This window comes from Lutra lutra, chromosome 4 (genome assembly GCF_902655055.1).
Source record: "Lutra lutra chromosome 4, mLutLut1.2, whole genome shotgun sequence".
Classification (NCBI taxonomy): domain Eukaryota; kingdom Metazoa; phylum Chordata; class Mammalia; order Carnivora; family Mustelidae; genus Lutra; species Lutra lutra.
In genome coordinates this window covers 186,299,651-186,323,262 of record NC_062281.1, presented here as the reverse complement: position 1 = coordinate 186,323,262, position 23,612 = coordinate 186,299,651, and the positions used below count along the sequence as shown (strand labels likewise).

The following is a 23,612-nucleotide window of genomic DNA, read 5'->3' as shown; positions in this document are numbered from 1 at the left end:
TTGTCATGGTGAGCCCCAGGCCAGGGGTGGGTTGCCCAGCTGTGCTGACTGTAAATAACACTCCCTCCCCTGCCCAGAGGCTCCCACCTGGGACACCGCAGACCTTGCCCCTCGGGGCCCTCTGCAGCCTGAGGGCAGTGCCGGGTGAGTGGAAGCTTGGCTTCCCTGGCTCAGAAAACAAGCACAATTCTAACAAGGCTTTAGCATTTATTAAGCTTATAGTAAAATACCATCTCTTTCCGGTTCCTTCTAGCAGCCCTGGGAGGATGGTACCTGATCTTTGTTTGTGGGATGAGGAAACTAAAGCTTCCAGAGGCTTCTTTCCCCCACCACCTCCACTTCCAGGGCCCAGACAAGATCTTCTGAGATGGCCAGGGGATCTTTTCGCTCTGCCCTTACCAGCTTTTCATAGACAGGAGACAGCCACCCTGCCCCTCTGGCCTGAGTCTTGGCCTCGAGAGAGCCCCAGACAGTGTGGCTGATACTAGGGATTCCAGGTACATTTGAATTAGATGAAGTCACGGGAGCTGAGCCCTACTGGGCATTTACAGAGCATGGCATACGTGAGCTCCAGTCGGCTACCCGGTGCCAAGCCCTTTCCATGCATCAAAAAACAAGCCTCACCATGGAGTTCATTAGCACCACACACAGATGGGACAACTGAGGCACAGGAGGATTATGTTACTTACTCAGGATCACACGGCTCAGAAGCAGCAGAGCCAAGATTTGAACCCAGGGGCTGCAGCTCCAGAGTCTGCACGGACCCTCCACTGTTTACTGAGCTCGCTAGCTTTTCAAAACATCCTACAAACACCCACTTAGCTCCCTTCCCTGGCCAGGCTTGGAGCAAGAAGGCAGAAAAGGCATCTTCTGCTACTGCAGAACTGGGATCTGAGGAGACTGAGGAGAAGGGAGATGGGCTGGGTGGGGGCACACTGTGGAGGTGGGGGTTACCTCTAGGACACGGAAAGGTGGCCATGGGCATGAAGGGGGTTGGTCTGGAAGACATGCCCCCGCCTGAGGTTCCGGAGGCCCAAGTCTTCATCTCACCTCTGTCGCTGACATCTGTGTGACCCTGGGGAAGGCTCTAGCCCTCCCTGGGCCTCAGTTTCCCCACCACACCAGGAGGAGTTTGGAGTGACTCCCTAAGGGGACAAGGCCGGCCAACCAAGTGGGTGGTTTCAGGGTCTGGCCTTACCCTCAGTCAAGCACCCCCTGTCATCTGAGTTTCATTTTCTTTTGAACACAAAGTCTGGGCCTAGGGTTCTTTGGGTTTGTCTGTGCCCCTGAGTTGGTAGCTGTAGAAGGCTTTCTGGAGGAGGCAGCTTTGGACCTGAACGAGATGGAACTTTCTAGGTCCTTGGCACCCTTCCGGGTCTCTGGCACCACAGGACCTGGACCTTCTCTCAGGTCTCCAGCCCTGGAAGGCTGCATCTTTTCAACTTCTCCTGCCCTCCTGCCCAGGCCTGCTTCAAAAATTATATAAGATGTACAAGTTTGCATTCCCTATACAGGATGCCAGGTTGGGGCAGGGGAGCTGACTTAATCCTCAGGTGGTGTTGTGTTGAGGGGAGCGGGGAGGAGGGACTGATTTGGACTTTCTAGACTCAGCAGAGAACTTTCTAGAGCCATATGACAAGGATTCAAATTCCAGCCATGCCATTTTCAAGCTGGGTGACCTTGGGACAGTTGCTTGACCTCTCTGAACCTCTCTGGTACCTACCTTGCAGAACTATTGTGGGGATGAGCAGTATGCTTGGCACACACTAAGCGCTCAATGAATGGGGCTGCTAAAATTATTCTTCACGGGGAGGGGGTGGGGTGAGACGCAGAGCCTGTAGCCAGACCTATATTTAGCCAGGAAAGGGTGGGGGGGCCCCCCGGGGAGACAAAGCGCCAGGGCCAGCCCGGGAGCCCAGGGGGGCGGGGCCGATGAAAGAGGGCCTGCCGTCCCCACCTCCCGGCCCTCCTCCTCCGCAGGGTCACCTTGGTGGGAGGGCTCTCTCGGACACAGCTTCTGCTTTGTGCCCTGCTAAATCGTCATCTCCCCAAACCTCGGTCTGGGGAGAGGGCTGCTGGGGCTTGGGGGGGTGGGGCGTATTCGGGCCCCACCGCCCAGGTAGGGGGAGCTGCCCCTTTTCCCAGCCCTCGCTGCCCGCCTCCCAGCCCCCGCCCCCTTCGCGACACAGGGAGGGACATCGCTGGGGTCTCGAAGCCAAGGTGAGCCTGTCCGTGGGTGGGGGGTCGAAGGAGACGGGGAAGCTGGCCCTGCTCCACCCCCAACCCCCGCGCGGATGAGTTTCGGGGCTGCAAATAGCCCAGTGGAATCAGTGAGTCACGGAGGCTGGAAATACCGCGCCCCCTCTCCCTTCTCCTCCCGTCTCCTCCCCTCCTCCCGCCTGCAGCGGGAGCTGCTCTGGGGAGCCCCTGGCACTCGGGTTTTAGTGGCGTCTCCTGGTGTTAGGGGGGTCCCTCCAGAGCGCCCCCAGACTCCCTGAACCAGCCAGCCCTCCAACCAGGGTCCAGCCTGGCCTGCCGCTGGGTCTGTGCGACCCTGAGCCGCTCACTCAGCCAGTCTGGTCCTCACACAAGATGGGCTTCCAGCAGGTAGGCGGCAGAGGACAGCTGGCCCGCCTTCGGCGTCCCTATGCCTGGGACGGTGCCTGGCAGTTCAAAGAGAAGTCTCTGCAAGGTTTTTCAGGGAAATAATTCTGGGATTCCTGCTCGGGTGGGTCTGGGAGCCCAGGGAGGAGGCCAGAGCAAACTCACGTGTACTTGAGCTGCCAGGCCTGGCCCCACGTCTCGGGAAGTCATGTCCGTTTGTTCTGGGTTTCTCCTCCTAGCTGCTTCCAGCCCCATCCCAAGTTTGAGAACTTCAGGCAGGTGATCTCCAGAAGACTGTGTTTCTCTTGTTTATTGTGTGTGCAGGGTACAATGCTAGGGCCCTCCCATGCCCCCTCCCACCACCCCCCAGCCATCCCTTAAGGGCCCCAGAATGGCAGGGGTGAGAGGCCACCCCATAGAACACTGACCTAAGAGCTGCAGAAGTGAGAAGCTGGCCCCACCTCCTGCCCCAGGAGGCCTCACCTATGGCAAACCACCCTTTCCTTGCCCCCCACACCCCTGCTTCTGTATGTTGGAGACCAAGCCAGTGCCACTGGAGATGCCTGGGACTCCCCAGGATGAAAGCTGCCTGGAGGTTCCCTGCCCTGGACTGAAGACTAGAGGGGAACTGGGTTGGGGGCTCTTCCTAGGACGGGGCTCTCTCCAGCAGGAAGCTGTGGGGCAGGGTGCAGAGGCCATAAGAGGCAGAATGAGGGGAAGCACCCCCTGGCACTCAGAGGGGCGGGGCGGGGGGAGCGCAGTTTCAGAGTAGCTTTCACAGCCTGGGTTCAAATCCAGCCTTTAATGAGTGAGCTGGGCTTTCAACCGTTCAGAGACTCAGTTTCCCCCTTGATAAAAGTAGAGATGGCAAAATCTAATTTCTGAATGTGCTGAATTCAGCCTCAGATAACAGTATCGCTCAGTATTTGAAGGATAGGACCGTTGGTCCGTGTGGGGTGTATACACAAACCAAGCCTATAGATTCATCGATTAAAGAGAGGGAAGGGTGGGGGAGGTGACTGGCCACAGGGGAAGGATGACAAGAAGCTGGGGCCCAACCGTGAAGACCCAAGGCCCTGTCCATGCTGTCTCCCGCCTCAGCCGGGTGACCCGTCTGCGGGGGGACGGGGGGGGGGGGGGGGGGAGGTCTCTGGGCGGGAGGAAGGACCAGCCCCTCCCCACGGCGAGGCCTTGCTCAAGGGCACAAACAGGTAAGGGGGGCGGGGCTGTTGTACAGTTTATCACCAACCAGGTGTATTGGAAAAACCCCAGCTATATACAGACACTGTGTGTCCCCCGCCCCCCTCCCCGGGCACAGCTGGCCAGTGGAGGAAACAGGCAGGCAGTCCCGCAGCATGCTTGGGGCTTGGGGCATAGGGCATGGCAGAGGGGAGGGTCCCCGCCGTGGCTGTCCCCTCCGGCTTCCCTGTGCAGTTTGGCTCCGATCAGCCCCTTTGCCTAATATCTGTCTGCCTTTGCCTCCCCAGCTCCCCTTGGCCAAGGGGGTCCCAGGTCCCTGTCCCCTCCGCTCCTGCCCTGCAACTCCAGAGATCAAAGGATTTGTCTGTCTGTCCTGCAGATTTTTTGCCTGGGGATCGTGCCTGTCCCTGTCCCCCTTCCCCAAAGTGGGTTCTCTGGGAGCTTCCTTTTCCATCTAAATCCCTTTATTCTGGATTCAGTGAAAGAGGCCACATCTGGAATCTGGGGGCCATCGGTGAGGCAAAAGGTTCCCTGGCCTGCCCTGGAGAGCAGAAGGCCTCAGTTTAGCGGGGCAGGGGGTAGGTGACCCACCTCAGGGCCTGGAACTTGAGCTGAGATGTCCTGCAAGCTGTCATGAGGGGTGAGGAAAACGTCTCTGGCAGGCCAGTGGGGGCAGAAGAGGGGAAACGGGAGGGGACGAGGAAGTGGGAGGCCCTCAGATTTTGATCTCCGTCCGGAAGGTCTGCTGGACGTGCTCCGTGTGCGGGTGGCGCCGGGCCCGGATGGTGAGGCTGCCGTCCTCCCTCAGGGCTGAGGTCACTGAAGTGGGGTCCACGTCCTCAGGCAACTGGCACTTGTGAGCGAAGGTGTTCATGACTGTGCCATCAGCTGCCAGCTGGGGGAGGGGTGATGGGTCAGGGCTGGCTGCCCCTACCCCTGTCCTGTGCAGGTCAAGCCACAGCCCTTTTTCCTCCTCTCGCGCCAGCCAGGCCCCCGCGCGCGCGCACACATTGAGGGCTCTAGTCTCAGGTGCAGAGGGGCTGGCCTGGGTGGCTGTGGCCGGGACTGCGCGCAACAGGGTGCTCAGAGGAGCCCTGGCGCTCCCCAGGAGAGAGGTAAGGGGCTTGGGGGGGCAGCTAGCTCAGGGAGGAAGCAGCTGAGTGGCGGAATCTGGAGCTCCTGAGCAGCGAAGAGAAGACAGCATGGAGATGGGCCATGCCCCCTGGGATGCCCAGACACATCGGGTGTCCGCCGCCCTGGCTGGATGGGCCGCCCCTCCCCCCGTGGCTTGGCCGGCACACAGTGTCCAGAGGAGCCTGGGGTGGCTGAGTCACTGGCGGGGGTTGCCGGCTGGCACGTGCAGCCCGCTGGTCCTGGTGCCCACAGTCCTCGGCTTCTCTGGCCAGGGTGCTGGGGCGGCCTGCCCTCTGTGCTCAGCAGAGGAAGTCAGGTCACAGAGGATCTGCAGGAAGCCTTGGACAGACCCTGTGTGCTGGGCCGCTGTGGCTGTGGCCCTCTGGGGGCAAGCCGGGCCACACCCTCCTTCCCAGTAGAGGCCTCCTGGGAGCTGGGACTCTGAGACCCTAGTGACCCACTGACCCTGAGACCCTTGGGTGCAGGAGATGTGAGGTCTGGAGTGCCTCTGACCCTGAAACGGCAAGGTCTCAGCCCAGCCTTGGGCCCAGTTGGAGGATCCCAGGGTAGGGGTGAGCCTCTGGGTGGGGGAGGAAAGAGGGACTTGAAGGGTGTCACGTGGGGGGGCTCGTCTCCCCACCTACCCACATGCCTGCCAGAAAAGCTGTCCGCACTCAGCTACCATCTCCATCCTCTCGGCTGCCTCCTCTCCTCACCTCCTCTGGTGCCCCCCTGCCTGCATCCCTGCACGCCTCTCCTGTTCCCCCATGGCTCCCTCAGCTGCCCTTGGCTCCTAAAGGAGGGGTCTCCACACCTTGGGGCAGGGAGGGGCAGCGGCGGTGGGTGGGGAGGGGTGGCCCTCGGCCTCCAAGTGACAGGAGCAAGGTCTGCAGTCCGGGTCTGGGGTCCCAGCAGGGGCAAGGGGGTGGGGGGACACTGCGCGGAGGGTATGGCGGAATGAGGGTCCGGGCAGGGCGGGCAGGCTCACCTTCTCAGCCCGCACCTCAATTTGGTTGTTGGAGGTGGTGACGATGATGTCTTCAGGTGAGAAGTCACTCACATCCACCGCAAACTCATAGGCGTCCCTGAGGGTCTTGATGTTGCCCTGTCCCCCGGGCCGGGCTGTGGGGAAGGCTGGTGTGAGCTGAGCCCCAGGCAGGCCTGCCTCTAGAACCCGGGTTCCCAGCTCCTGCCCGCAAGCCTGGCCTCCCCCTTGGCTGTTGTTGCTAACCCCCCCCGCCCCCCTCTCCTTGCCTCCTACAGCCCACCTTTTCCGTGGGCAGCTGAGCGACCCTGTGGGCGGCAGCCCGCCTGGGCCTGGAGGCTGGAGGGTGCCTCCCACCCCTCCACCCTGTCCAGTCCTCCAGGGCTCCAGGGAGGACCTGGCCCCGGGCCCTGTGTGGCCACTGGTGTCAGAGCGGACCCCTGGGCCTACAGCTGTTCCTTGAAGGCCAGTCTGTTCTTGGGGCCACATCTGTCCCTGTGGCCACATCTGTCGTGATGGCCACACGTGGCTACAGTCGGGCAGCACCTGCTCTGGGCAGCTCAGCAGCAGCATTCACGGGTGCCCTGGAGCAGGGGTCCCCTCCCTGAGCATCTCCCCTCCGAGCCGTGACGACTTGCCTGGGAAGGCCAGGGGTTCCGAGCAGGGCCGCATGAAGCTACCAAAATCCTCGGAAAACATGCTCAGGGCTTTCTCCATGGGTGGGTCCTGGGCCGGGAGGGCACGGGAGGCTGAGGAGGATGAGGACGAGGACGAGGACGAGGATGAGGACGAGGAGGAGTGGAAGCTTCTCTCCGCTCTGAAGGTGGAGGAGGTCCTGTGGCTCATCCACGGGCCGGCGGCCGGGCGCTGGCCAGGCGGGCAGAGGGACAGGAGAGGGTGTGGGCGGCAGGCTCTGGGGGAGCGTGCCGGGCCCTGGCTGCCGGCGCTTTATAAGGCCCGAACGGCCCTGGGCTTGGGGCCAGCCCCTTGTCTCCGAGCTAAATTTAGGCCTCGCCTCGGCCCAGAGGGGGCTGGAAATCTTCTCCGGTGAGGCGGCCCTGCTGACAGTCCGACACACGCAGGCCCAGGCTGAGCTCATGGCCCGGCATTCCAGGCCGATAAGTCCAGCCTGGGGCCTCCGCAGCGACGGGCCAGGTCAACCTGTCCCCTCACAACTCGTACCCCCGTGCCTGCCGCAGGACCTTGTGTGTGTGGTGTCTCTGTCTCCCTGCCTCCCTCATCAGCCTGGGGTGGGGGGTGCTCTCTAGGGACTGTGCCTCCCCCATCAGACTGCAAGCTTCTTAAGGATAGGGTTTTCTGCTTCCTGTGCCCTCTCCCTCAAACTTCCAGTCCTTGGGAAGAGGGGATCTGGGTGGTGGGCAGTCAGGTCAGCAGGGTCCCAAGGTCCTGACTCTGGGGAGAACAGGAGATGCGAGGTCAGAAGGTGGGGCAGGTGGAAACCTTCCACCTGTTGGACCCCGTGTGAGAGACTCCTCCCTCAGGACAGATAATGTTTATAGCCATGTCTTAGGGAGGCCTGATACAGCCCTTGGGGGGGGGGACGGGGGGGCTAGAATGTGCAGCTGTCCCCCCGCCCGCTCCCACAGGGACCCAGATTCTGTGCTTGCCCTCTCCCCACTCTCAGAACATTATGGGGCCCCAAGAGGAGGAAGCTGGTGGCCCTTGGCCGGGGTGGGGGTTGGGCCAGGACTGGGGGGGGCAGATAATTTGATAAGTGTCCTTAAAAGTCTAGAAGGTTATGTCACTGGGAACTGTCTGTTTGAGCTCCAGCTCCATGTAGATGCTCGGGGCGGGGGGGCAGGATTTCAGGGAGAGGTAAAGGAGAATTCCGCAAGATGCTATTCTAGCTCTGATTTCTGGAGTGCCTCCTGCCTGTGAACTTTCCAGCAAGGCCGCACTTGATCCCCAGTCGGCTAGGCTTGGGGAAAGAGCTGTTGTTCCCATTTTACAGGTGGGAAAGTGGAGCCTCACAGAGAGGGCGGGGCTCATGTGGGCAAGTGGCAGAGCTGGGATTCAGACCCAGGGGCCTCTGATTCAGAGCCCTCCAGGAAGGGCTCCTAGGTGGCTCAGTTCAGGTCAACATCCCAGGGTCCTGGGAAGCAGCCCCACATCGGGCTCCCTATTCAGACTTGGGGAGGGTAGTCTGCTTCTCCCTCTGCCCCTCCCCTGCTCCCTGCTTATGCCTTCTCTCTCTCATAAACAAATAAAATTAAACAAACAAACAAAAAAACAATCCAGGATGCCTGGTGACCAGTTGGTTAAGCGCTGCCATCAGCTCAGGTCATGATCCCAGGGTCCTGGGATTGAGTCCCTGCTCAGTCCTGCTGAGCGGGGAGCCTGCTTCTCCCTCTGCCTCTGCCTGCCACTCTGCCTGCTGTGCTCTCTCTCTCTCTTTGACAAATAAATAAATAAAAATTAAAAAAAAAAAAAACAAAACAACACCACAACCCTCCAGGAGGCTGGGGTGACCTGACCATACACGTATGGAGACAGACTGGCCCAGAAGGCCCTCTCTGGCCACCCACAGCTCAGCACAGCCAGGACTGACTGACATCAGGTGGGGGTGTGGGCAAGGGGTGAAGCAGGGGAGGCTATTCTGGGCTGTGGGCGCTGCCCAGGCTACTGTGTGGGGTTTCTGCTCTTCTCTCCAAATCCTGCCCTTCCTGCCCAGACCTGCTCTGATTCCTCCTCCTCCAGGAAGGCCTCTGTGATTGCTGCAGCCATACAGAAGTCAGATTGGTGGTTCACCTGTTACAGGGGTCCTCCCTTTCCCCATTAGACTGGGGGCTCCTGAAGGTGGGGGCTGTTCTTTTCTTGGGTTCCCACAGAGCACCATCCTTGGGGGGCTCCTTCTAGGGATAATCACTGGTGCTGGTGGTCTGTGGGTGGGGGCAGTGTGGAGCTGGAAACTGGGGGGAGTGGCTAGAGCAAGAGGGGGTCTGCATCCTAGTGAATGTTCCTGCTGGGCCCGTGTCACCCATCCTGGCCAAGGGGTTCCAGTGGGGCTGCCAGGAAGTGACCAGCACGAGGCAAGATGGAAAGAGGGTAGGGGCGGGGGTGGGGGGCCCAGAGGCCTCCCGCCTGCCAGGGAAACAGGAGCCAGTGGCTAAATGCAGACACACTGTCATGGTGCTGAGGGCCTGAGTCACGGCTCCTGGACGTCAGATCCCGTTACCCACCCCCGCCCACCGTTCCTCCTCCCCTTCCCCCTGTCCCTGAGACATGGCCCATAAATGTCCTGGATTGCCTGGCTTCTGTGGCCAGGAGGGACCTCAGAAGGTCATCGAGGCCATGCCCCTGTCTCTGGGCGTGCTCACCCTCCAGATCACAGGGATAGAAGGAACGTCTGAGATGATCCAATGCCTTGAATCCTAAACCTGCCAGGGCGGCCTGGTCACCTGGAGGAAACTTAAACGCACACAGACTCTTCCCTCTGCGCACCAAGATTCTGACTTGGGCTCTTGGGAAGGGACCGGGTATCTGTTCCCACCAGCTCCGCACACAGCTGCACAGCTGGCCCATAGGCCAGAGTTTGGAAACTGCTCATCGCTCAGCAGATGTTTGCTGAACACCTGCTATATGGGGGCCGGGGGCTGTTCTAGGCTCTGGGGGAGTCATAATGAATGAGGAATGCATCCATGACTCTCCGGCTCTCCTCATGGGACAGAAGAGGACACCAAGGCTCTGAGCGGTGGAGGACCCTGTGGTGACAGAGTGGCAGGGTGACAGAGCCGTTCTAGCATCAAAGTTGCTCCTACCCTCCACGGCGCTGGGGCTGGATGCAGGAAAATGGCTTTGGGAGGGACTCTGCTACTCTCTCCCCAGCTTCCTGATGTTCCCAGGGCGGGAAGGTGAGGGTGTGGACAGGCAGCACCTGCCAGGCGGCTGAGGCCAGCTGTGGGATCATAGCCTAAGGCTGCCTGGAGCCAGAGGCTGGGGTTTGGGATGTCAGCAGGGCAGGCAGTTATCCTGTTACTGTAGCAGTCGCCAGGCTGGGGCCCGCAAGGCGACAGCGGGCCCAGCCCCTGCGGAGCAGCAAGCCCCGCCCACCTCCCCACTGCAGGCACATGGGCTCCTGTTTGGGATGGACTTGGCCAGGCATCCAGGGGCAGAGGGTGGCTCAGGGTCCCAGGATTTTGGCAAGTCACCAAAGGGTCATCAAGATTTTCAGAAAGGAGCTTTGTCTGGGGGAGGGAGAGAGGGCAGTTATCCCAAATCTTTCCAAAAGTGACGTCAGACTCAAACTCTCTGCTTTGTGCCCAAACCCCTGTCCTGACTGATGAAAGCCACAGGGGCTGGAGGAGCCCGAGGGAGGGGGAAAGCAAGACAGTCTAGGTCTGGTTTCAGCCTCTGCTGTGTGACTTCAGAGAAGTCACTACACCTCCCTGATCCTCTGTCATCTGCCAAATGGTGATGCTGCCCTTGACTCACACGGATGAGGAAGGATGAACTGTGTTGCAGACCTAGAGGGCCTGGCGTGTGGCTGGCACATAATCTGTGCTTGTTCCCTCCCCTTCATGCCCTCACTCCTACCCTCTGCTGGGGCAGGACTGTCTGGTGCATCTACTGAGAAGCACGGTGGTTTGAGAGGTCCTTCCCTGAGGCTAGAGGGGCTGGACCTGGGGATCAAGTTCAAGTTCCTCCCCAGGCCTCAGAGGCCTGCAGCACCCCACATCACCGCACTGCTCCCATTTGTTGGTGTCCTCCCGCCCCCCAACCCCCAGCAAGGTGGGTGGCGGAGCCGTGTGCAGGCTTTGGAGTCCTACAAACCTGGCTGAGAATTCTGGCTCTGCCCCTTGGTCTCTGTGACCTTGGACAAGCAGCATCACCTCTCAGAGACTCCAATGTCTTTAACACGGGATCTAGTTCCTCCCACCTCGCTGGGTTTCAGTGAGCACGCACCGATTTGGGGGAGGGCTGAGCACAGAGGCTGGCACACAGCAAGGGTGCCGTAGTAAGGGGGCCCTCGCCTTTACCCAAGGTCTTCCTCCAGCTCTATCGGCTTTCTTCCCTCTCCTTTCCCTGCTTCCTCAAACCCTTTCCATATCCAGCTCTGAGGATCCAGCCCCCGCAGAGGACTCCCCACTGTGCTGCTGGGTACAGGAGCTTCTCCACCTCCTCCATGACCCCCAGCCAGCCACGGGGAGCCCCCAGCATGGTCGAGTGCCACCCTCCGCGTGGCTCTCCTGGCTTGCATGGCTCAACCGGCCGGGGCAGTTCTGGGTGGTTTGTCAAGGACATTCTTAATGGCCAGGGTCAACCCCGGCAGGGTGGGGAGGGAGGGGGGGCACCCAGGGTGTGGATTGGTGGAGCACAGACCTGTCCAGGCGCACCTGGGCTGCAGGCAAAGGAGTCTCTGTTAGAGGAAGGCCGGCTGGGGCCACAGCAGGGCCGACGGACAGAGGTGAGGGGCTGCTGGGTGTCGAGTGGGGGCCCGGATTGGGGTGGAACCTGCCGGGGCCAGGGCAGGCCAGACAGGAGCCGGAGGCTTGGCGGGAGGGAGCCAGCACCTCTTTACAACCATCATGGATCTGCTGTTTCCCTGCCTCTGTGGCCCGAGCAGGAGAGAGGGGGCTCAGGAACGGGCATGGGGAGTCAGAGCCGTCCATGGGGACCTCACAGTGCGAGCAACTCTGCTGGGGAAGGAGATCTCTCTGCACAGGGGAGGCAGCTGTGCTTGGAGGCACAATAGGAGCAATGTCAACAGCAGGGGGAAGGGAGTTCTGAGGCTTGCGGTCCTGCCGTGATCAATCTGCTCCTGGACACGGAGGACACTGGAACCCCGGCCCCCACCCCTGTACCCTCACCACATTTGTGCACCCTCGGCACCCTCCCTCAGTGATGAGGACACATCAGACCCATGTCCCCTCCTGATAGCTTCACACACACGTGCAAGCGAACGTGTGCACAGGAAAACACCTCGGTTCCTTTTTATCTGGGAGGTGCCAGGTGGCCGGGTACCAACAGTCTGTCTGTCTGTCTGCTCCGGAACCCAATGGAAGAGCTGGTGGGGCTGCGTGAGGGCTCCTCGGGGAGCCCTGTGAGCCTTCGGGAGCTGTGGGGCCCGTGTCCCCGTGTCCGCCAAGGCATTCGAGGTGAGAGCGAGGTCCCCTTCCTCTGCCTATCGAAGACCCCTCAGGGCGTCACCCCTTCCTGGACCCCCCTTCCCCCACCCACCTTGAAACCCAAGAGCTGCCCTGCCTTCACCTGCCCACAGTCTCTGGGTGGCAGGGAGGGAAGGGACCTGTCTGCCTGTCCCTCTGCCTGTGGGTTTTGATGTCTGTTCTCTGCCTTTGGGGAAAGCAGCCCCAAAGCCTGATGGCCATGCTAGGGGCCTTGCTCTGCACCCAGTGGGTGCTGCCTGGCCTGACCCTAGCATGGCCTGTAGGACAGGCCCACAGGTCTGGAGACAAGGAGGACTTCTGCTAGATTCTTGCGTTCTCTGAGCTGTTCCCTGTGGAGACCCTGGTGAAAGCTGTAGCTCTCAGCACCCCCTTCCCCGTCCCCAGCCGGCTCCGGCAATCTTCCACGAGCATCCAGCATGGGGTGGGGTGGGGGAGGGTGCACAGGTCAACGGTCCCCTGGTGGGGCCCATAGGCCTGGTACCCACCGTGCTGTGCCTTCCCTTTGCCTTAATTCTTGCTTTGCCCCTCATGCGCAGAGCCCCTTCTGAGCCACCCTGGACTTGACCTGATGACCCAGCCCCATGCTGCCCCTGCACTCCCTGCCCTGGGCTCCAGCAGGCCTCCAGGGAAGGGGCTGTCCCTACCCCACCTCAGGCCCTGGGCTATGACTAGTGCCCCTACCCCAGGTGGCCTGGAGTGGCTGAAGCAGAAGGTGTTCCGCGTGGGGGAGGACTGGTATTTCCTGATGACCCTCGGGGTGCTCATGGCCCTGATCAGCTACACCATGAACTTCGCTATCGGGCGCGTGGTGCGAGGTAACCCCTCCCGGGCACACAAACCTGCTCTGGACACAGGCTTCCACACACGCTCAGGATGCCAGATGGGCTGTCAGGTGCATCGGGTGGAGGAGGGCTTGGGGTAGGGAGGAGGCCTGGGTCTGGTCCAAGCTTTGCTCTTGACTTGCTGTGTGACCCTGGGGACCCTGGGTAGGTTCCTGCCCCTCTCTGGGTCTCCTTGCACAATGAGCAAGAAAGACCTGAATGTTTCCAAGAGCCCTTCTTCCCCTGAGCTCTATGCCCACCTCTTCCCGCTGTCCGTGCTCCTTCTCCTCCTCCCTCTCTCCTTGCTCTCACCTCAGTAATGCCCAGGGAGGGCACTTGCTTGGATCACCAGACATAGAACTTTCTTTCCCTGTGCTCCAGTGGGCTCTCTGCACCCTGAGCTCTCCCAGGAACGGGGGGGCATAGGCAGGAAGGTTCTAACACCCCCTGGTAGACTTGGTCAGGTGCCATCCTGAGAACCTGCTACGCTTCAAACATTGAACATCATCTGAGTGCTTTCTCACAATGACCCCATGACAGAGCTCCCATCGCTAGCCCATTTGACAGATGGGGAAACGGAGGCTCACCGAGGTCAAGTCACTTGCCCAAGGTCATTCAGTGGGTAGTGGCAACACTGGCGTGTGGATCCAGGGTCTTAGTCCTGCCTCCGTTTGGGCATCTGCCGCTCACTGGGGGGCCTCCCCCCTTTGAGCCTCCCTTTCCGGGTTAGTGGACACCTGAGGCCTGCAGAGCCTGCGATGGCTTCCTGACTCCTGGGTGTCCCCAGCACACAAGTGGTTATACCGGGAAATTGGGGACAGCCACCTGCTCCGGTACCTCTCCTGGACCGTGTACCCTGTGGCCCTGGTCTCCTTCTCCTCCGGCTTCTCCCAGAGCATCACGCCCTTCTCTGGAGGTGAGCCATGTGCCTGTGTGCCTGGGACCAGAGCCTGTTCGTACCCCTCTGGGCATCTGATGGGGGGAGGCAGGAAGCAGTGACCCCATTTCACAGCCAGCAAAGCCAGGCTCAGAAGCTTCGTGTCGCTTGCATCAAAGCAACACTGCGAGAAGGTCAGATCTTGACTCTGGGGCCACTGCTGGCTCTGCTTCCTTTCTGAGGGCCCTTCTGGCCGGTGATGGGGAGTCCTGGTGGCAGGCTTCCCAGGGAGGGGCTGAGGGAGATGCACAGCCTCCCCAGGCCTCTCAGCTCTGCCTCCAGCTCCAGACCAACACTGGGGACCTCCAGGGGTGCATCCAGGGGTGGCCTGAGATTCTATTCTGGGTGCTCCCTGTTTTTGCCGTAGCTGTCTGCCAGGCTTTGCTGGAACGACACAGGCAGCTCCCGGCCCCTCTCTGACCCTCAGCTTCCTCCTCTGCAAATGAGTTCACAGATCTTAACTCAGGGTTTTGGAGGACCTGACCAGATCATGATGTGAAACATTTTGGGCGGGGTGAGGAGTTCAGAGTGTAATCTAGAGACCGCCCCTGTCTTGCCCCGTGTCCATCCCCTGCCAAGGTTCTGGAATCCCAGAGCTGAAGACTATCCTGTCCGGCGTGGTGCTAGAGGACTACCTGGACATCAAGAACTTCGGGGCCAAGGTGGCAGGCCTCACCTGCACCCTGGCCGCCGGCAGCACCATCTTCCTGGGCAAAGTGGTACGGGCAGGCGTGAGAGCACCCCCCCGCCTTCCCCCCTTTACCCCATAGAAGCAGGGTCAGTGGGGACTCAGGCCAATGCCTGCTTTTAGGGGTTCTGGCCTGGGGAGGAGGCAGGCCAGGTCCCCAGAGTGTGACCAAATATCTGGGGAGACAGGATGAGGGTGTGGTGGGGCAGCTGTGCGGTTCTGGATGAGGCTCTTGGCCCCCCAGCCCCGGGCCCCAGTGGGGAGGAATAAGGCAAGCCCTGTGCCCGGTGCCCATACCTCCCCCGCAGGGCCCCTTCGTGCACCTGTCTGTGATGATCGCTGCCTACCTGGGCCGGGTGCACACCAAGGCCATTGGGGAGTCTGAGGTAAGGGGGTCAGGGACGGCCCCCCCTTGGAGGATGAGAGGGTGGGGAGGGGGGGCCTGACTCTGAGCCCGGACTTGGGATCCCCCCAGAATAAGAGCAAGCAGAACGAGATGCTGGTGGTGGCAGCAGCGGTGGGCGTGGCCACAGTGTTCGCAGCGCCCTTCAGTGGTGAGACTGTGCCCCTCCCTCGCACCCTGGGGACCCTCCACACCCCTCTTGTGGACCACCCCGCTCACTCCTGTCCGGCTGAGGGCCTTGGAAGAGGTGTGGGCTGACAGGTCTCTGTTCTCACTGCAGTCCTTTGCGGGCACAGCCGCCCCAGGATGGGGTGGAGGGGGCTGTCGAGACGCCTCAGGGTCACATCAGACAGATTTGGGCTGGAGATCCAGCTCCCCTGTGTGACCTGGGCTAGTGGGTTCAGCTCTCTGAGCCTTGGGGATGCTCACGCCTTGCCACAGGGCCTTTGTAGGGATGGAGATGCCCTCCGTGGGCTCCTGCCTGGCCTCTCTCACTTCAGCTGCAGGGAGAGCAGGATGGGAGGGGTCAGGGCCCTGGGGTGGATGGAGGCGGGGCTCTGCCCTTAGCTCAGCACCACCTTCAGGGGTCCTGTTCAGCATCGAGGTCATGTCTTCCCACTTCTCTGTCTGGGATTACTGGAGGGGCTTCTTTGCGGCTACCTGCGGAGCCTTCATGTTTCGCCTCCTGTCCGTCTTCAACAGCGAGCAGGGTGAGTCCCCGCGAGACCGTTGGACCCCAGCCCTGGCTCCCCCCCTCCGTCCCTCCTCCTCCCATCTTTTCTCCCTCTCTCCTTTCCTTGCTGACCCGTATTGGGCGTGAAGGATGGGAGCCCCCGCCCCTGAGAGTACAGGGCGGCAAAGCTGAGCAAGGAGGCAAAGGCTGGTTTTGGGGGGCCTTGAATGCCAGGAAAGGGTATTCAGGGGCTGGACTGAGCACCACCTCCACGGCTGTTTGTCAAGTCTGGGACTTGGGTTTGGCTGGGGCCGGGGTGTGGTCCCTGATCTTTCCCTCCTGCCCAGAGACCATCACCTCCCTCTACAAGACCAGTTTCAGGGTGGATGTCCCGTTCGACCTGCCGGAGATCTTCTTTTTTGTGGCGCTGGGGTGAGTGAGCGCCTCGGGTCCCTCGAGAGCCCCGTGGTGGGGGGGGCCTCACCTAGGCCTGAGCCGCTGCCCTTGTTTCTGGGGCGGAGCTCTGGCCTCCCCTTCCCTCCCCAGGGCCATCTGTGGCGTCGTGAGCTGCGCGTACCTCTTCTGTCAGCGAACTTTCCTTGGTTTTGTCAAGACTAACCGGGTTATCTCCAAACTGCTGGCCACCAGGTAGGCTCTGGACAGGAACTGGGGAGGACTTTCAGGGAGGACAGCCCTGCTCCGTTCCTCAGCTTCCTGAGCACACAGCTCCCTTTTATAGAGAACCCCACTCTCTGACGGCACTGTTGTCCTCCTACTAAGCACCCCCAAACCTCCCTAGCCCACACTCCATTTACGGAGCCTTTATTCCCTCCTAGCACCCCTCTCCAGGTCCCCACAGTCGCCGCTCCACACCTGCACCCCCAGCTTGCTGGGCTTTCAACCTTCCATGTGCTCCCCTCTCCTCCTGAGTCCTCACCCTATCAATGGGCTTGGCCCCCCACAAACCCTCCTTTCCCACAGAGCCAAAAGCCCTAACTGACCCCCTCTCCTGCCCAGACCTTGTTTGCCCCCTGGCATTGGCATCTGCCCCAGGCTGGCCATGCATGGCCCACCCTGGCCTGGCAGAGCTCTGTCCCCAACTCCCATAGCAGCCCTGGTTTCCTCCCCTGGAGGGGGTCTGGCCTGTGTCCCCCATTCCTCCAGTTTCTGCCTCAGTCCTGGCCCTTAGGGGGGTGGGCCCTGCTCTTGCCCGGCTCCCCCTCCGTGGGGTGGGGGAAGAGGAGGACCAGCACCCGAGCTCACCCCCCCCACCCCACGCCCCACAGCAAGCCTCTGTATTCCGCTCTGGCAGCCTTGGTTCTCGCCTCCGTCACTTACCCCCCTGGCGCGGGCCGCTTCCTGGCTTCTCGGGTAAGGGGCGCTGAGCTGGGGGGGTGGGAGTGGGGAATCCCCATCCCTCACCCACACTGTGCCTATCATTTCACTTAATCCCCATAACACCTGTAAGGGGAAGCCTGCGGGTCATCCTCGAGTTCTAGCTGAGGACACTGCCGTTCTGGGAGGTCAGAGCCCATCCCAAGGTGGGAGGACCTAAGGCAGGTCATGGGGAGATGGAGGAAGGACCTGCTGCCCAGTCCCCCGCAGAGTCCCGACCTGTCCCCTGTGCCAGCTGTCTATGAAGCAGCATCTGGACTCACTGTTCGACAACCACTCGTGGGCACTGATGACCCAGAACTCATCCCCACCCTGGCCCAAAGAGCTCGACCCCCAGAATCTGTGGTTTGAATGGTACCACCCACAGTTCACCATCTTTGGGACCCTCGCCTTCTTTCTGGTTATGAAGGTGGGTGCCGTGGGCTCCCCCACCGGGGTCATGCACAGAGTGGAGACTGGCCTTGGGTGGGATGCGGAGCGAGGCCTCCCACTGGGTGTAGCACAGTGCCCGGGCCTTCCACCCAGACCGCCTGATCTCTCTCTTGCCTGCTGTGTGACCCCAGTCCACGTGGTTTCAGTTCTGAGCCTCAGTTTCCTCATCTTTAAAATGGGGTAGTAGTTGTGTGTTTATCTCCAAGGGAAGGTTGAGCAGGAAGAAAGGAAAGCCCTTGGCACGATGCCAGGCACATAGTAGGCTCTTTGTCAGGGTGGGTGTCCTTCCCTTGGTCGGTGCTCTCCTAACACCAGACACTGGTGATGGCCGTGTGCCTGGGCCGCCTCCTGCTGTCTGGGAAGTGCCCAAGTCCCCTGCCCATTCTCGTCCCCTTGCCTCTAACCTCCGCCCCTCCGGGTCCCCCCCCCCCCCACAGTTCTGGATGCTGATTCTGGCCACCACCATCCCCATCCCTGCTGGGTACTTCATGCCCATATTCATCTTCGGTGAGTCTGGGGTTCCCAGGCTCCGAGAGTTTCCTGGTTATTGGGGCAAGGCCGCGGCTCCCGGCTCTCTCCCTCCCTCCTCAGATGGCACTGAGGTTGGTCCCCAGGAATGGAAGGCTGTGGGGGCCGCGTCAGCCTGCCTCCCCCGCCTCCCCCTCTCTGTGGCCAGGAGCTGGCATCGGGCGCCTCATAGGGGAGGCCCTTGCTCTTGCCTTCCCTGAGGGCATCGTGGCCGGAGGGGTCACCAACCCCATCATGCCTGGGGGGTACGCCCTGGCAGGTGAGTGGGCTGGGTCCCCACGGGGTGGGCAGACCTTGGAGGTGCTGGGCTGGACCCGGAGGGTCAGGGCATGGAGAGCCCCTCCTTGAGCCCCATCCCCGGAGCCCCTGTTATTCTCTCTAGCTCCCGTCTTGTCCCTGATACCCCATCCTGTCCCTTACATGCACCCGCTCCTCGAGCCCAGGCAACCGGGTGCTTCCAGCAGTGGCCAGCGTGTGGCCTCTGTGTGATGATGGCTCCTGTGGCCTGAACCACCCCACCCTGGCTCTGCCTCCTGCAGGGGCTGCAGCCTTCTCGGGGGCCGTGACCCACACCATCTCCACGGCGCTGCTGGCCTTCGAGCTGACTGGCCAGATAGTGCACGCACTGCCCGTGTTGATGGCCGTGCTGGTGGCCAACGCCATTGCCCAGAGCTGCCAACCCTCCTTCTATGACGGCACCATCATTGTCAAGAAGCTGCCATACCTTCCATGGATCCGAAGCCGAAAAATCAGGTGAGAGGTACCCAGGGTGATCAGCCTGGGTGGGCTGGGGTAAAGCCCCCCCCCATATAAAACCCTCCCTGTGGCTGACCTTGGATGTGGGTGGTGTGGAAGGGGCTGATACACAGCCATCTCATCTCCACTCTCTTCCACTCCCTGCATGACCTTGGGCAAGTGCTTGGCCTCCAGGGCCTCCGTGTCTTCTTAGTCATCAGTCTGTCTGCACGACAGGACTGATGCTGCCCATTTGCTGGAAACGGGGGCTCAGAGAGGCACCGTGCCTTGCTCCCCATCACACAGAGAGTCATCACCAGATCTGGGACGTCCCCTCCTCTCTCCCACTCTTGCCCTGCTGTCCTCGCTCTGACGCTGGGACTGGAATCAGATTTTGGAATCTCCCCTGGCCAGACAGGACCAGAGCAGCTTCTGTTCCCAGAGAAGCAGGACTAAGAGGCTCTAAGAGTCTTGGGTCCAAGACCCAGAACCAAACATGTGCCAACTGTCACCTTGGTCCAGACCTCCGTTTCTCCATCTGTAAAATGGGGGAAGTCACTCCAGTGATTGTCAAACTGTAAACCTTTTTTTTTTTTTCCTTTCTGCCATAAAACTTTTCTTCAGATGAAATTCTCCAGGGAAGACTTCTGAGTAAAAGACACTAAAATGGAGTCAGTCTGGGGGGCGGGGGATAGGGGTTCAGGGGCTGGGAATCCAGAGTCAGGCCATAGGTAAACTGTCCCCAAGTTCCTCCCCACCTAGGGGTTCTAGGAGCTGCTCATCCTAGAAATCTCTCAGCGCCTGCCCACACTCCAGAGCCAGTTCCCTCCAGTTACCCCACCTCGTCCTGGGGTCTGGAGATCCCCTCACTCCAGGACCTGAGGGGAGCACCCTTCTGCTTCCAGCTCTCACCGTGTGATCGTGGAACACTTCATGAACTGTGCCATCACCACGCTGGCCAAGGACGCACCGCTGGAGGAAGTGGCCAGGGTTGTGACCTCCACAGACCTGGCCAAGTATTTCCTGGTGGAGAGCACAGGTGCCCAGCAGGAAGTGGGGAGCATGGGTGCGGAGGGGACATTCCCTCTACCTTTACCTTCGGCCTTGGAGGGCTGGGCCCGGGAAAAGGGAAGCAGGGCATTGGACCTGTCAGTCACCTGACTCTGAATCTTGTCTCTGCAACCTTGTGACCTTGGACAGGTCACTTCATTTCTCTGAGGCTCAGTTTCCTCACTGGTAAAGTGGAGACAACGACCTTCCTAACTTGGGGTGGTTAACATGTTTAAATGAGAGGAGACTTGTAAGGCACTCCATGGGTAGTTTTAGAAATTCTAGAAGCCAGGCCTGGTGTGCTTGGGAGTGGGGGTAAATGATGGCAACACTACAAGGTGTCAGAAGACTCCTTATCTCAGTCTCCGCTTCAAGCATTCCCAACTAACTCACCTCTCCTGAAACCCTGTTGCCACGAGAAAAGTATGTTTTTAAAGAAAAATGAAAGGGAGACCTTGTGAAAAGACACACAAGCTGAGTCTTGGGGAAGGATCTAGCTACAGCATCATTTCCCGCTGGGACATAAGTATAATAAAAGTAGGAAAGATTGTGGGGGTAGGGGGGAGCGGGAGGCAGCCCTGTCCACTCAGGGGCACCCATCAGCACACATAAGCAAATGAGACAAGGTACACACTTGGCAAGCATAGCTCAGCTGGATTTTGATTCCTACTGAAGCTTTGGGCAGGTATCTTGTTCAGTTATCAACGTGCACAACTGTATGGTTACCACCATACCCACCCCCAAGAGGCCATAAAGCCATTTGTGAACAGCAGAACCATGGGCAAACTCCCTATGAACTGCAGTTTCCCCACCTGGAAAATAGGGACCAACATGGAGTTGTCAGAGGTTCTCAACCCTAATGCCAGGCCTTCTCCCCACTCAGATTGGGATATCTCTAACATGATCCCACAGAATACACCAAATATGTCATTTAGAAATATTTGCAGATGGATGACTCCTCCATAAGGCTCCACCTCCTGGAACAAAGACAAAATTGGCCTCCAAGACAAAGACCACTTCTACCCTCAGAGCCACGGGAAGCAAAGAGCTCCCAACCAGCCCAGGCCCAGGCTGCTGGACCCTGCTGCTCACCTAAGAAATAGCTTTAATTGTTGTTGTCTAAAGGGAGAGCATTTATGTATCTCGTTGTAAAGTTTTGATTTTACTTGACAAGAAGGAAAAATGCCAGGCTCCCCTCTCAAAACCCAACACCTGCCAACTCCAGAGGCAGCCTGGAGGGAGGTGTGCCAAGCCCTCAGCCCACAGCAGAACCTCCCAACATGGTGGTCTTCTGCGTTCACACTTGCACTGGGCTGAGCCAGATGTGGAACTTGCTGAGGGAAATGAGGGGCAAAGCCCAGATCTGATGCATAGACATCTTCATGCCCATGTCCCAGAGCTGCTCCTGCCTCGAGACACCCCACCACAGGGGGAATCAGGGTGGGCAGCCTTCCCCAGCTGCCTTCCATTACCAACCTCCACATCAGCAATCAGTAACCTTGGGCAAGATAAATAAGCTCTCTATGCCTCCTAGCCTCAGTTTCCTCTTGTATAAAATCGGTGGTCATAGCTCCCGACCCACTGGCTGCCGTAGTTTCCTGAGAGACGTGAGAACACCCAGTAAATGCCATGTGGCTCACTCCCTCTCCACTCGTGCAGAGTCTCAGATACTGGTGGGCACTGTGGGAAGGGAGGACTTGGTGCAGGCACTCCGGGCTGAGCCTCCTTCCTGGACTCCAGGGCACGCGGTAAGTACTCCTGGTGGTGGGTGGTGGTGTCAGGATGGGGAGTGGTCAGCAGGGAAGTGAGGGGGGTGCCTTGGGGAAAGGGGGTTTGAGAGGGACAGCCTGGAGATGGCAGAGGCTGGCCCAGCCCCCCATGAGCCTTCCCCCATCACTGGCAGTGTCTTCGGGACCTCCTGGCTGGGGGCTGTCTCATAGAGCCCGTGACCCTGCAGCTGTCTCCGGAGACCTCCCTGCACCAGGTAATGGGTGGGGGGGCGGGGTTCGGGCATGCAGGCAGACAAGGGTCGTGGGATAGAGGGGAAGCTCCAGCTTTCTTGGCACCTTGTGGCCAAGGCTCCCTGCTCCTCCTGGGTTGGCTTCCTCACCTGTAGAATGAGCATAGTAGTCCTTGTTCTCTCTGTTCCTCATTTCTAGGGTTCTTGGGATGATGCATGGACCAGGGAAGAGGGAGAGCTTGGGGGAGCAGAAGGCTCTGGGTGGAGAGAGACTGTAGTTAAAAATATGTCTTTGCATCAAGGCACACATGGGTCTCAATTGCAGGTCCACCACATTCTCCCTGTGTGATCTTGGGCAAATTAATCTCTCTGAATCCTGATCCCTTCCCACCTTGCAAAACAGGGGCTTTGGTACATGGGGTCAGAGAGGGGCAGAAGCAGGTTGGGACGTGGAGGTGGCCTTAGCCCCTCTGTGCTGCGGGATCATGCTGGATCATGCTTATAAACTTGGCCTTCCAGTTGGTCCCTTGTGTGGACTCTGGAGACCCCTGGTGGTCATAGTGGACATTGCAGGCCCTAATGTCCCACCCACTGTTACTGCGCCCCACCCCTTTCCCAGGCTCTGAGATAGACGGGTGGGCACCCCTGGGACAAAGCTCTGGCCAGAGCCTCCACCTCAGCTCACAGCCCCCAGGCTAGTGAGAGACTGAAGCCAGAGCGATGGACTGAGTACCATCTATCTTCCAATGTTTACTAACAACCCCCCTCTCCTCTAGGCACACAACCTCTTCCAGCTGTTGAAACTTCAGTCCCTGCCTGTGACGTCTCTGGGCAGAGCTGTGGGCTCTGTGTCTTGGGTGGAGGTATGAGGGTCCCAGGGGCAGAGCAAGGCAGAGGAGCCACGCTCGAGCAGGCTGGGGTGGGGGGGGCACCAGTATCTTCCCATCCGAATTTAGAGGGGCCTCACTGGATTCTGATGAGCCCCACTTTTTGGCCCAGAGAGCCTGGCCACTGTTTTGTGGCCAGGAGCAAGACCTGCCATTCTCTGGGACTAAATGATCCCATCTGTATAATGGGGAGGAACTGGCTTTAACATTTACCCCCTCCCCTGAATCAACCCTTAGGGCAGCCAGCCAATCCCGGAATCCCCACTCTCCGCCTCCTCTACACCCTCCCTCCCCCAAACCCCTCTTTCTCTGTTCTAGTTGAAGAAAGCAATTTCCAGCCTGACAAACCCACCAGCTCCAAAGTGAGCCAGCCTGGCAAGACCCTGGGCCGAGACCCTCCTCTCTTCCCCCGTCACAACACAGCCCTCCAGCCTAGCTCATCTCCTCGGTGAAGCAGGCAGCTCTAATCTAGCACTGAGCAGGGCTCCACGCTCACCGTTTTCCATCCTGGGCGACACAAGTGCTGCATACTGTAAAAGGACAAATCCCACCCTGGACCCAGCAGGATTCGAGACCACAGAAAACCAGTGGGCAGTGGGTGCTCATTGAAAATTCACCAAATTCACAGTCAAGACATTGGTGTAGGGCTGTCGGCAAGGGCAGGCACAGATGCCCTCTGGGAGTTGTAGGACTCCCAACCAGAGGCTCCTGAGAAAAATAAAGCTGGTTCCCAGAGCTATAGACCCTCTCTCAGCTCCAAGGGTGTGGACAGCTCAGTGCTGGCCCTGAGTGGGGTCCTGGCGCCCCCTGGTGGCCATGTGGGCATTGCAAGCCTGGGTCCCTGGCCTCCCACTGCTCCTCCTGCACCCCCTTCCTGGCAGGGAGATAGGGTAGGTGAGCAGGTCCCCCATCAGGTCTTATGATGCTTGTTCTCAGGTATAAGGAGGACCCTGTGGCCCAGTTACCCTCACCCCACCCCCAGCTTCCTTGTTGGCTGAGCCAGGGCTGATAAAGCAGGTCCCTAGGTATGGTTC

At 59.8% G+C, this 23,612-nt stretch overlaps 2 protein-coding genes across 4 annotated transcripts; one reads left to right on the top strand and one right to left on the bottom strand.

The window, feature by feature from the left end:
- Window positions 1–2,684: 2,684 nt before the first annotated feature.
- HSPB7 (heat shock protein family B (small) member 7) lies at window positions 2,685–6,860 on the bottom strand. The gene is made up of 3 exons (XM_047723563.1): window positions 6,562–6,860; window positions 5,927–6,060; window positions 2,685–4,699 (listed from the first exon to the last, which is right to left on the bottom strand). Exons 1-3 carry the CDS (start codon window positions 6,767–6,769, stop codon window positions 4,520–4,522), a joined length of 522 nt encoding a protein of 173 aa, XP_047579519.1. The 5' UTR covers window positions 6,770–6,860; the 3' UTR covers window positions 2,685–4,519.
- A 4,394-nt stretch (window positions 6,861–11,254) lies between these two features.
- CLCNKA (chloride voltage-gated channel Ka) lies at window positions 11,255–23,313 on the top strand. 3 transcript variants are annotated; one of them, XM_047728159.1, is made up of 20 exons: window positions 11,255–11,347; window positions 11,932–12,039; window positions 12,756–12,884; window positions 13,678–13,806; window positions 14,407–14,546; window positions 14,824–14,901; window positions 14,991–15,069; window positions 15,503–15,628; window positions 15,939–16,023; window positions 16,138–16,239; window positions 16,878–16,962; window positions 17,222–17,395; window positions 17,856–17,925; window positions 18,095–18,205; window positions 18,486–18,699; window positions 19,587–19,720; window positions 21,391–21,479; window positions 21,635–21,715; window positions 22,468–22,554; window positions 22,897–23,313. In XM_047728159.1, exons 2-20 carry the CDS (start codon window positions 11,940–11,942, stop codon window positions 22,942–22,944), a joined length of 2,061 nt encoding a protein of 686 aa, XP_047584115.1. In that variant the 5' UTR covers window positions 11,255–11,347; window positions 11,932–11,939; the 3' UTR covers window positions 22,945–23,313. The 3 variants fall into 3 exon arrangements, with proteins under 3 accessions (XP_047584115.1, XP_047584113.1, XP_047584114.1); XM_047728157.1 differs by having other exon boundaries at window positions 11,255–11,348; window positions 11,887–12,039; XM_047728158.1 differs by having other exon boundaries at window positions 11,263–11,348; window positions 11,894–12,039.
- Window positions 23,314–23,612: the final 299 nt, after the last annotated feature.